Source organism: Salmo trutta, chromosome 1 (genome assembly GCF_901001165.1).
Source record: "Salmo trutta chromosome 1, fSalTru1.1, whole genome shotgun sequence".
Classification (NCBI taxonomy): domain Eukaryota; kingdom Metazoa; phylum Chordata; class Actinopteri; order Salmoniformes; family Salmonidae; genus Salmo; species Salmo trutta.
This window is the reverse complement of record NC_042957.1, coordinates 69,481,837-69,495,563: the sequence shown is the minus strand read 5'-3', so window position 1 is coordinate 69,495,563 and position 13,727 is coordinate 69,481,837. Positions and strand designations below refer to the sequence as shown.

Here is a 13,727-nt window from a genome sequence, read left to right as displayed (position 1 = left end):
GTTCTGTTCAGAACACCCCTGTAGTGGACTACTGTTGACCATAGTCATATAGACTATAGTTCTGTTCAGAACACCCCTGTAGTGGACTACTGTTGACCATAGTCATATAGACTATAGTTCTGTTCAGAACACCCCTGTAGTGGACTACTGTTGACCATAGTCATATAGACTATGGTCCCGTGTGGCTCAGCTGGTAGAGCATGGTGTTTGCAACGCCAGGGTTGTGGGTGCGATTCCCACGGGGGACCAGTACGGAGGAAAAAAATGTATGAAATGTATGCATTCACTACTGTAAGTCGCTCTGGATAAGAGCGCCTGTTAAATGACTAAGATGTAAATGTAGCATAGCTAGCTAACAGCCTGGTAAGTTTGCCAGTAGGCTTAATCCAAACAGATCTCTGGCATGTCATCAAACAATGTTCTTAAAGAGACACTATACAATTTTCAATACAATTACATTTAGATTTTAGTCATTTAGCAGTTATGTCATCTCAAAAGGAAAATAGTGCTTTTACACAATGCAGAAAATTACTTTGTAATTTTAATGACAGATATTTGTATAAAATGTTCAGCTTTTTATATTAAACAAATATATTTACAGGGTTGCATATGAGTTTCTAGAGCACAACAGAAGTAGCTAAAATACATACAGGCCCAGTAGTGGCTATATTGATAAATAATATATTCTGGTGTTGGTGCCTGAATGTTATGTTGTACTCCTAACTTTAGAAGTTAGGAGCACCAGTGCTACCAATTCGTTTTTAAAATGTGAGGCCCTGCTTGCACTGCCTTCCCCCTGCCCCTATCCTGCCCCCTCGGCATTAATTGCTGGGTACTGACATAACGGCCTGACCCCCGTCACCTCGCTGTAATCGGCAGGCCACTGGAGTGTGGCTTATGTGTGTGTCTCCACCCTCCTGCCCCTGCCAGTCTTAGCAGCAGGTATCTGCCGGTCTTAGCAGCAGGTATCTGCCAGTCTTAGCAGCAGGTATCTATCAGTCTTAGCAGCAGGTATCTGCCAGTCTTAGCAGCAGGTATCTGCCGGTCTTAGCAGCAGGTATCTATCAGTCTTAGCAGCAGTTATCTGCCAGTCTTAGCAGCAGGTATCTGCCGGTCTTAGCAGCAGGTATCTATCAGTCTTAGCAGCAGGTATCTGCCAGTCTTAGCAGCAGGTATCTGTCAGTCTTAGCAGCAGGTATCTGCCGGTCTTAGCAGCAGGTATCTGTCAGTCTTAGCAGCAGGTATCTGTCAGTCTTAGCAGCAGGTATCTATCAGTCTTAGCAGCAGGTATCTGCCGGTCTTAGCAGCAGGTATCTGTCAGTCTTAGCAGCAGGTATCTATCAGTCTTAGCAGCAGGTATCTGTCAGTCTTAGCAGCAGGTATCTGTCAGTCTTAGCAGCAGGTATCTGTCAGTCTTAGCAGTAGGTATCTATCAGTCTTAGCAGCAGGTATCTGCCAGTCTTAGCAGCAGGTATCTGTCAGTCTTAGCAGTAGGTATCTATCAGTCTTAGCAGCAGGTATCTATCAGTCTTAGCAGTAGGTATCTGTCAGTCTTAGCAGCAGGTATCTATCAGTCTTAGCAGTAGGTATCTATCAGTCTTAGCAGCAGGTATCTGTCAGTCTTAGCAGCAGGTATCTGCCAGTCGTAGCAGCAGGTATCTGCCAGTCTTAGCAGCAGGTATCTATCAGTCTTAGCAGTAGGTATCCATCAGTCTTAGCAGCAGGTATCTGCCAGGCTACAATCATGGATGATAAACCAATAAACTAGCAAATGTTTACGTCAGTGATTCACGCTATTTCAGGGATACACACACACACACACACACACACACACACACACACACACACAAACAGGGAGATAGATACGTACACACACACAAAAATGTAATTTCGAGGTTGTCCTTACAATTCCCATCTGACGATAACAAACATGCCTTTGTTTAGCTTGAGCTTGAACAGACTACTACAAGTATCACACATAATTCAGAGTTATGGAAGCAGATTTGAATGAAATGAGGGGTTTAACAAATTGATTGAAGGCTGGGTTCTTCAGTAAACAGCTGTTTCCTTTCCCAGCGGTAATGACATGTAGCTAGCAGACCTGGGTTAAAAAACTATGTAAAATCATTTCAAATACTATATCTATGCTTGATTGAGCTTGCCTGTTGCCATGAAACCAATAGAAAAGTCTAAAGATTACAAACCCCACCCACCTGACACAGGCTAAGCGAACGCTCAAAGCATTTGAAAGATATCAAATAGTATTTAAACCCTGGTCTTGTATCTAGACAGTACTGGATGACATGGTTCCAGACTGATAACAACACGGGCTCTACATACGTCAATGTACTGAAATAACCCTCAGTCAGAGGCTAAAGTGGTTTTATATCTTAGTTAATGTTTCATTCCCATTTCCCAGACGAGCAACTAAGCATATTAAATAAATCCCTCTCTCATGCGTTCACATGGCTCGGTGTGTCTGTGTGTGTGTGTGTGTGTGTGTGCGTGTGTGTGTGCGTGCGTGCGTGCGTGCGCGCGTGCGTGCGTGCGTGCGTACGTGCGTGCGTGTGTTTTTGCTCGTCTGTCTTTATGTTTGTGTGTGTGTGTGTGTTTGTGTCTGGGCTTGGCACTGTGGGAACTTGGTTTTCGCTGAGTGGCGTCAGGAGGATCTCTGTGTCATCTGGGTCTCAGCACACAGGCTTTGCCCTCTCAGCTCCCAGCTCTCTGCCATCCCCGTCCTCTCCCACTCCCTTCAACAGACTAGATACCGTTTCTACCCTTCCTCTCCCACTCCCTTCAACAGACTAGATACCGTTTCTACCCTTCCTCTCCCACTCCCTTCAACAGACTAGATACCGTTTCTACCCTTCCTCTCCCACTCCCTTCAACAGACTAGATACCGTTTCTACCCTTCCTCTCCCACTCCCTTCAACAGACTAGATACCGTTTCTACCCTTCCTCTCCCTTCAACAGACTAGATACCGTTTCTACCCTTCCTCTCCCACTCCCTTCAACAGACTAGATACCGTTTCTACCCGTCCTCTCCCACTCCCTTCAACAGACTAGATACCGTTTCTACCCATCCTCTCCCACTCCCTTCAACAGACTAGATACCGTTTCTACCCTTCCACTCCCACTCCCTTCAACAGACTAGATACCGTTTCTACCCGTCCTCTCCCACTCCCTTCAACAGACTAGATACCGTTTCTACCCATCCTCTCCCACTCCCTTCAACAGACTAGATACCGTTTCTACCCGTCCTCTCCCACTCCCTTCAACAGACTAGATACCGTTTCTACCCGTCCTCTCCCACTCCCTTCAACAGACTAGATACCGTTTCTACCCATCCTCTCCCACTCCCTTCAACAGACTAGATACCGTTTCTACCTCCTCTCCCACTCCCTTCAACAGACTAGATACCGTTTCTACCCGTCCTCTCCCACTCCCTTCAAAAGACTAGATACCGTTTCTACCCTTCCTCTCCCACTCCCTTCAACAGACTAGATATCGTTTCTACCCTTCCTCTCCCACTCCCTTCAACAGACTAGATACTGTTTCTACCCTTCCTGTCCCACTCCCTTCAACAGACTAGATACCGTTTCTACCCTTCCACTCCCTTCAACAGACGAGGACCGTTTCTACCCTTCCTCTCCCACTCCCTTCAACAGACTAGATACCGTTTCTACCCTTCCTCTCCCACTCCCTTCAACAGACTAGATACCGTTTCTACCCATCCTCTCCCACTCCCTTCAACAGACTAGATACCGTTTCTACCCTTCCTCTCCCACTCCCTTCAACAGACTAGATACCGTTTCTACCCGTCCTCTCCCACTCCCTTCAACAGACTAGATACCGTTTCTACCCATCCTCTCCCACTCCCTTCAACAGACTAGATACCGTTTCTACCCTTCCTCTCCCCACTCCCTTCAACAGACTAGATACCGTTTCTACCCGTCCTCTCCCACTCCCTTCAAAAGACTAGATACCGTTTCTACCCTTCCTCTCCCACTCCCTTCAACAGACTAGATATCGTTTCTACCCTTCCTCTCCCACTCCCTTCAACAGACTAGATACTGTTTCTACCCTTCCTGTCCCACTCCCTTCAACAGACTAGATACCGTTTCTACCCTTCCACTCCCTTCAACAGACGAGGACCGTTTCTACCCTTCCTCTCCCACTCCCTTCAACAGACTAGATACCGTTTCTACCCTTCCTCTCCCACTCCCTTCAACAGACTAGATACCGTTTCTACCCATCCTCTCCCACTCCCTTCAACAGACTAGATACCGTTTCTACCCTTCCTCTCCCACTCCCTTCAACAGACTAGATACCGTTTCTACCCGTCCTCTCCAACTCCCTTCAAAAGACTAGATACCGTTTCTACCCTTCCTCTCCCACTCCCTTCAACAGACTAGATATCGTTTCTACCCTTCCTCTCCCACTCCCTTCAACAGACTAGATACTGTTTCTACCCTTCCTGTCCCACTCCCTTCAACAGACTAGATACCGTTTCTACCCTTCCACTCCCTTCAACAGACGAGGACCGTTTCTACCCTTCCTCTCCCACTCCCTTCAACAGACTAGATACCGTTTCTACCCTTCCTCTCCCTTTCCCTTCAACAGACTAGATACCGTTTCTACCCTTCCACTCCCTTCAACAGACTAGATACCGTCTCTACCCTTCCTCTCCCACTCCCTTCAACAGACTAGATACCGTTTCTACCCTTCCACTCCCTTCAACAGACTAGATACCGTTTCTACCCTTCCACTCCCTTCATCAGACTAGATACCGTTTCTACCCTTCCTCTCCCACTCCCTTCAACAGACTAGATACCGTTTCTACCCTTCCACTCCCTTCAACAGACTAGATACCGTTTCTACCCTTCCACTCCCACTCCCTTCAACAGACTAGATACCGTTCTACCCTTCCTCTCCCACTCCCTTCAACAGACTAGAGACCGTTTCTACCCGTCCTCTCCCACTCCCTTCAACAGACTAGATACCGTGTCTACCCGTCCTCTCCCTCTCCCTTCAACAGACTAGATACCATTTCTACCTTTCCTCTCCCACTCCCTTCATCAGACTAGATACCGTTTCTACCCTTCCTCTCCCACTCCCTTCAACAGACTAGATACCGTTTCTACCCTTCCACTCCCACTCCCTTCAACAGACTAGATACCGTTTCTACTCTTCCTCTCCCTCTCCCTTCAACAGACTAGATACCGTTTCTACCCTTCCTCTCCCACTCCCTTCAACAGACTAGATACCGTTTCTACCCTTCCACTCCCACTCCCTTCAACAGACTAGATACCATTTCTACCCTTCCTCTCCCACTCCCTTCAACAGACTAGATACCGTTTCTACCCTTCCTCTCCCACTCCCTTCAACAGACTAGATACCGTTTCTACCCTTCCTCTCCCACTCCCTTCAACAGACTAGATACCGTTTCTACCCGTCCTCTCCCACTCCCTTCAACAGACTAGATACCGTTTCTACCCTTCCTCTCCCACTCCCTTCAACAGACTAGATACCATTTCTACCCTTCCTCTCCCACTCCCTTCAACAGACTAGATACCGTTTCTACCCTTCCACTCCCTTCAACAGACTAGATACCGTTTCTACCCTTCCACTCCCTTCAACAGACTAGATACCGTTTCTACCCTTCCACTCCCACTCCCTTCAACAGACTAGATACCGTTTCTACCCTTCCACTCCCACTCCCTTCAACAGACTAGATACCGTTTCTACCCTTCCTCTCCCACTCCCTTCAAACAGACTAGATACCGTTTCTACCCTTCCTCTCCCTTCAACAGACTAGATACCGTTTCTACCCTTCCTCTCCCACTCCCTTCAACAGACTAGATACCGTTTCTACCCTTCCACTCCCTTCAACAGACTAGATACCGTTTCTACCTTTCCTCTCCCACTCCCTTCAACAGACTAGATACCGTTTCTACCCTTCCTCTCCCACTCCCTTCAACAGACTAGATACCGTTTCTACCCTTCCTCTCCCACTCCCTTCAACAGACTAGATACCGTTTCTACCCGTCCTCTCCCACTCCCTTCAACAGACTAGATACCGTTTCTACCCGTCCTCTCCCACTCCCTTCAACAGACTAGATACCGTTTCTACCCTTCCTCTCCCACTCCCTTCAACAGACTAGATACCGTTTCTACCCTTCCACTCCCACTCCCTTCAACAGACTAGATACCATTTCTACCCTTCCTATCCCACTCCCTTCAACAGACTAGATACCGTTTCTACCCTTCCTCTCCCACTCCCTTCAACAGACTAGATACCGTTTCTACCCTTCCACTCCCTTCAACAGACTAGATACCGTTTCTACCCTTCCTCTCCCACTCCCTTCAACAGACTAGATATCGTTTCTACCCTTCCTCTCCCACTCCCTTCAACAGACTAGATACAGTTTCTACCCTTCCACTCCCTTCAACAGACTAGATACCGTTTCTACCCTTCCTCTCCCTTCAACAGACTAGATACCATTTCTACCCTTCCTCTCCCACTCCCTTCAACAGACTAGATACCATTTCTACCCTTCCTCTCCCACTCCCTTCAACAGACTAGATACCGTTTCTACCCTTCCTCTCCCACTCCCTTCAACAGACTAGATACCGTTTCTACCCTTCCACTCCCACTCCCTTCAACAGACTAGATACCGTTTCTACCCTTCCACTCCCACTCCCTTCAACAGACTAGATACCTTTTCTGCCCTTCCTCTCCCACTCCCTTCAACAGACTAGATACCGTTTCTACCCTTCCACTCCCACTCCCTTCAACAGACTAGATACCGTTTCTACCCTTCCTCTCCCACACCCTTCAACAGACTAGATACCATTTCTACCCTTCCTCTCCCACTCCCTTCAACAGACTAGATACCGTTTCTACCCTTCCTCTCCCACTCCCTTCAACAGACTAGATACCATTTCTACCCTTCCTCTCCCACTCCCTTCAACAGACTAGATACCGTTTCTACCCTTCCTCTCCCTTCAACAGACTAGATACCGTTTCTACCCTTCCTCTCCCACTCCCTTCAACAGACTAGATACCATTTCTACCCTTCCTCTCCCACTCCCTTCAACAGACTAGATACCGTTTCTACCCTTCCACTCCCACTCCCTTCAACAGACTAGATACCGTTTCTACCCTTCCTCTCCCACTCCCTTCAACAGACTAGATACCGTTTCTACCCTTCCACTCCCACTCCCTTCAACAGACTAGATACCGTTTCTACCCTTCCACTCCCACTCCCTTCAACAGACTAGATACCGTTTCTACCCTTCCTCTCCCACTCCCTTCAACAGACTAGATACCGTTTCTACCCTTCCTCTCCCTTCAACAGACTAGATACCGTTTCTACCCTTCCTCTCCCACTCCCTTCAACAGACTAGATACCGTTTCTACCCTTCCACTCCCTTCAACAGACTAGATACCGTTTCTACCCTTCCTCTCCCACTCCCTTCAACAGACTAGATACCGTTTCTACCCTTCCTCTCCCACTCCCTTCAACAGACTAGATACCGTTTCTACCCGTCCTCTCCCACTCCCTTCAACAGACTAGATACCGTTTCTACCCTTCCTCTCCCTTCAACAGACTAGATACCGTTTCTACCCTTCCTCTCCCACTCCCTTCAACAGACTAGATACCGTTTCTACCCTTCCACTCCCACTCCCTTCAACAGACTAGATACCGTTTCTACCCATCCTCTCCCACTCCCTTCAACAGACTAGATACCGTTTCTACCCTTCCACTCCCACTCCCTTCAACAGACTAGATACCGTTTCTACCCTTCCACTCCCACTCCCTTCAACAGACTAGATACCGTTTCTACCCTTCCTCTCCCACTCCCTTCAACAGACTAGATACCGTTTCTACCCTTCCTCTCCCTTCAACAGACTAGATACCGTTTCTACCCTTCCTCTCCCACTCCCTTCAACAGACTAGATACCATTTCTACCCTTCCACTCCCTTCAACAGACTAGATACCGTTTCTACCCTTCCTCTCCCACTCCCTTCAACAGACTAGATACCGTTTCTACCCTTCCTCTCCCACTCCCTTCAACAGACTAGATACCGTTTCTGCCTTTCCTCTCCCACTCCCTTCAACAGACTAGATACCGTTTCTACCCGTCCTCTCCCACTCCCTTCAACAGACTAGATACCGTTTCTACCCTTCCTCTCCCACTCCCTTCAACAGACTAGATACCGTTTCTACCCGTCCTCTCCCACTCCCTTCAACAGACTAGATACCGTTTCTACCCGTCCTCTCCCACTCCCTTCAACAGACTAGATACCGTTTCTACCTTTCCTCTCCCACTCCCTTCAACAGACTAGATACCGTTTCTACCCTTCCACTCCCACTCCCTTCAACAGACTAGATACCATTTCTACCCTTCCTCTCCCACTCCCTTCAACAGACTAGATACCGTTTCTACCCTTCCTCTCCCACTCCCTTCAACAGACTAGATACCGTTTCTACCCTTCCACTCCCTTCAACAGACTAGATACCGTTTCTACCCTTCCTCTCCCACTCCCTTCAACAGACTAGATATCGTTTCTACCCTTCCTCTCCCACTCCCTTCAACAGACTAGATACAGTTTCTACCCTTCCACTCCCTTCAACAGACTAGATACCGTTTCTACCCTTCCTCTCCCTTCAACAGACTAGATACCATTTCTACCCTTCCTCTCCCCACTCCCTTCAACAGACTAGATACCATTTCTACCCTTCCTCTCCCACTCCCTTCAACAGACTAGATACCGTTTCTACCCTTCCTCTCCCACTCCCTTCAACAGACTAGATACCATTTCTACCCTTCCTCTCCCACTCCCTTCAACAGACTAGATACCGTTTCTACCCTTCCTCTCCCACTCCCTTCAACAGACTAGATACCATTTCTACTTTTCCTCTCCCACTCCCTTCAACAGACTAGATACCGTTTCTACCCTTCCTCTCCCTTCAACAGACTAGATACCGTTTCTACCCTTCCTCTCCCACTCCCTTCAACAGACTAGATACCGTTTCTACCCTTCCTCTCCCACTCCCTTCAACAGACTAGATACCGTTTCTACCCTTCCTCTCCCACTCCCTTCAACAGACTAGATACCGTTTCTACCCGTCCTCTCCCACTCCCTTCAACAGACTAGATACCGTTTCTACCCGTCCTCTCCCACTCCCTTCAACAGACTAGATACCGTTTCTACCCTTCCACTCCCTTCAACAGACTAGATACCATTTCTACCCTTCCTCTCCCACTCCCTTCAACAGACTAGATACCGTTTCTACCCTTCCTCTCCCTTCAACAGACTAGATACCGTTTCTACCCTTCCTCTCCCACTCCCTTCAAAAGACTAGATACCGTTTCTACCCTTCCACTCCCTTCAACAGACTAGATATCCGTTTCTACCCTTCCTCTCCCACTCCCTTCAAGACTAGATACCGTTTCTACCCTTCCGCTCCCACCTCCCTTCAACAGACTAGATACCGTTTCTACCCTTCCTCCCCACTCCCTTCAACAACTAGATACCGTTTCTAACCCCGTCCTCTCCCACTCCCTTCAACAGACTAGATACCGTTTCACACCCGTCCTCTCCCACTCCCTTCAACAGACTAGATACCGTTTCTCTACCCTTCCTCTCCCACTCCCTTCAACAGACTAGTACCGTTTCTACTACCCTTCCTCTCCCACTCCCTTCATCAGACTAGATACCGTTTCTACCCTTCCACTCCCTTCAACAGACTAGATACCGTTTCTACCCTTCCACTCCCTTCAACATACTAGATTCCGTTTCTACCCTTCCCTCTCCCACTCCCTTCATCAGACTAGATACCGTTTCTACCCTTCCTCTCCCACTCCCTTCAACAGTCTAGATACCGTTTCTACCCTTACATTTGTAGACTAACAGGCTAGACTTTAGACACTCTCTCTATCTACTTTCAGTCTTAAAGAGGTTTGACCCTTTCTCTGTTCCCATCCGCTGCCATTCGTAAAGAGGCTAGAGAGTAGACAGTAAACCCTCTCTGTGTCTATACCCTTCCAGCTTTAAAGTGGCTAGTAGGCCCTGTCTGTAAGCACTATCCCCCCAACTCTCACTACTCCCAGCCCTAAAGACTCAAGTAAATCCTCTCTCTACCACTCTATCCATAAAGACTCTAGTAACCCCTCTCTCCACCCCTCTATCTATGAAGACTCTAGTAACCCCTCTCTCCACCCCTCTATCCATGAAGACTCTAGTAACCCCTCTCTCCACCCCTCTATCCATAAAGACTCTAGTACCACCTCTCTCCACACCTCTATACATAAAGACTCTAGTAACCCGTCTCTCTACCCCTCTATCCATAAAGACTCAAGTAACCCCTCTCTCCACACCTCTATCCATAAAGACTCTAGTACCACCTCTCTCCACACCTCTATACATAAAGACTCTAGTAACCTGTCTCTCTACCCCTCTATCCATAAAGACTCAAGTAACCCCTCTCTCCACCCCTCTATCTATGAAGACTCTAGTAACCCCTCTCTCCACCCCTCTATCCATGAAGACTCTAGTAACCCCTCTCTCCACCCCTCTATCCATAAAGACTCTAGTACCACCTCTCTCCACACCTCTATACATAAAGACTCTAGTAACCCGTCTCTCTACCCCTCTATCCATAAAGACTCAAGTAACCCCTCTCTCCACCCCTCTATCCATAAAGACTCTAGTACCACCTCTCTCCACACCTCTATACATAAAGACTCTAGTAACCCGTCTCTCTACCCCTCTATCCATAAAGACTCAAGTAACCCCTCTCTTCACCCCTCTATCCATAAAGACTCTAGTAACCCCTCTCTCCACACCTCTATCCATAAAGACTCTAGTAACCCATCTCTCTACACCTCTATCCATAAAGACTCTAGTAACCCGCCTCTCTACACCTCTATCCATAAAGACTCTAGTAACCCCTCTCTCTACCCCTCTATCCATAAAGACTCTAGTAACCCCTCTCTCTACACCTCTATCCATAAAGACTCTAGTACCACCTCTCTCTACACCTCTATCCATAAAGACTCTAGTACCACCTCTCTCCACCCCTCTATCCATAAAGACTCTAGTACCCCCTCTCTCCACCCCTCTATCCATAAAGACTCTAGTAACCCCTCTCTCTACACCTCTATCCACAAAGACTCTAGTATCCCCTCTCTCCACCCCTCTATCCATACAATTCTAGTACCCCCTCTCTCCACCCCTCTATCCATACGACTCTAGTAACCCCTCTCTCCACCCCTCTATCCATAAAGACTCTAGTAACCCCTCTCTCCACCCCTCTATCCATAAAGACTCTAGTACCCCTTCTCTCTACCCCTCTATCCATAAGACTCTAGTAACCCCTCTCTCTACCCCTCTATCCATAAAGAGTATAGCCTCTCTCTTTGGAGCAACGGGTCTATTTCCAGCATTCCAGATGGTTGATAGAGACTACAGAGGGTTGATGTTGGTAGTGTACTGCAGTGGCCTCATGAATGTTTCAGCCAGTCTGCTGCTGTTGTAGCTGTGGTCCTCTTCATGGTGAGCCATCTGTTGCTTTAAGTTAATTACAGCCTACAGACTGCTGCTTCCCTCAGAGCACGGATGCTTTCTTTCTTACAGTACTATCTCTCTCCCACTGGCATCTCTTTGATTCTGTCTTGCTATAGTTCTCTCTCTCTCTATTCCTCTTCCTCTCCCTTTCAATCTCCCCTCTCTCTTTCCATTCCTCTTCCTCTCCCTTTCAATCTCCCCTCTCTCTCTCTCTCTCTCTCTCTCTCTCTCTCTCCCTCTCCCTCTCTCCCCACAGTAACACATCTGCAGAGCTCAGAGCTCTAAGTTTTTCTCCCTAGAACGTCTTTCTTTAAATACAGAGGCAGTAGTCTTTGTAGTGGGCTCTGAGGAAATGTGGCTGGCCCACATCATTCCCCCAAACAGTCCTTTGGTTCAAACATGGACATGAAAATGCATGTTTTATGAATGAGCACAGGGCCTCGTGAACTCACAGCGAAGGGCTGCACACACATGCACACACACACACACACACACACACACACACACACACACACACACACACACACACACACACACACACACACACACACACACACACACACACACACACACACACACATAGGTACACTGATCTGAGTCAAACAGATGGGTTGCGTTCAATTATGTACAGACAGGAGGGTTTATTTTAAATATACTGTAATAAATCTGTGCATTGAGCTATTTTGATTTATGTGCGTGTGCCTGGCTTCATGTGCATAGCTCTAGTGTTTTCTTTTCTTTTCAATAAATGCTTTTTGGGGAAGTTTAAATTTTTTTTTTAGCCATGTAGACATGGCATGACAAATAGGGAAGACAATGAGTATAGTATTAAATGGAATTCAATCAATTGTATTGATACCAATCAATTCCATTGTCTGTGATGCAGCTGCTGTAGTCTGGTTCCTGTTTGAGAGACCAGGATGTTTCCTATGTTGTTCCTCAGGTCATTCCTAAGGACTACAAGACCATGACTGCTCTGGCCAAGGCCATCTCCAAGAACGTGCTGTTTGCTCACCTCGACGACAACGAAAGGAGGTAAGAACCCCAAATCATAATCTAACTGACCCAAGATCAGTGTCTAGGGACGACTTCATCCTAGTTAAAAAACCATTAGGGACTGAGTGACTAAGTGAGAGAGCGACATTGTGTGTGTGAGCTAATCATAAAGATGCCTTTTGTTGTTGTTGAGCAATTTTCCCATGTGGCCACAGTGGGCCAGTGTTGTCTGCAGTGCTGCTGGGTTGAAACAGGTCAAAAGTTGTGAGACCAGCCAGGCGAGAAGAGGGGCAGGCAGACACTGGGCAGAGGGGCGAGGGGTACGGATAGAGAGGGTGGAAAATTGACTGCCTGGTGCCGCCCTGTCCTGTGTGTGTGTGTACACTGTTGTTGTCGATCGCCATGGCAACCCCCCCAGAAAGGCAGGCAGTGTGGATGTTAGACAGTAATCTAAAGTGTGTTGAAATTTTGGTGGGGTGCGGGGTTGGAATTGGGTTACTCGGAACGACACGATTCGCCACGGCTCTGAGAGAGGGTCTGAGGCTGTGGGATTTGACAAACACAAAACAGCAGCATCAAATCAAACTTTATTTGTCAAATGCGCTGAATACAACAGGTGTAGACCTTACCGTGAAATGCTTACTTACAAGCCCTTAACCAACAGTGCAGTTGAAGAAGAGTTAAGAAAATGTTTACCAAATAATCTAAAGTAAAAAATTATAAAAAGTAACACAATAAAATTACAATAACGATGCTATATAGAGGGGGCACCGGTACCGAGTCAGTGTGCAGGGGTACAGGTTAGTTGAGGTAATTTGTACATGTAGGTGGGGGTAAAGTGACTGCATAGATAATAAACAGCGAGTAGCAGCAGTGTAAAAACAAATGGAGGGGTGGGGTCAATGTAAATAGTCTGGGTGGCCATTTGATTAGTTGTTCAGCAGTCTAATGGCTTGGGGGTAGAAACTGTTAAGGAGCCTTTTGGTCCTAGACTTGGCGCTCCAGTACCGCTTGCCAGAGAGAGAGATTCATTATTCCCTCGATCCCTCCCCTTTACCCCATCTCTTCCTCTCTCTTTCCTTCTTCATCTTTCTCTATCCCTCTATCCATCTTTCCCCTTCACCCCATCTCTTCCTCTCTCTTTCCTTCTTC

General features: G+C 47.5%; 1 protein-coding gene across 1 annotated transcript in view; it reads left to right on the top strand.

Moving 5' to 3' along the window:
* The window catches only part of LOC115206414 (cAMP-dependent protein kinase type I-beta regulatory subunit-like), a 53,156-nt gene extending 40,523 nt beyond the window's left edge, over positions 1 to 12,633 (top strand). The window contains exon 4 of the mRNA XM_029773356.1: positions 12,523 to 12,633. Coding sequence (XP_029629216.1) covers positions 12,523 to 12,618 — 96 coding nt within the window. The 3' untranslated portion in view covers positions 12,619 to 12,633. The remainder of the gene's footprint in view (positions 1 to 12,522) is intronic.
* The last annotated feature ends 1,094 nt before the right edge of the window (positions 12,634 to 13,727 follow it).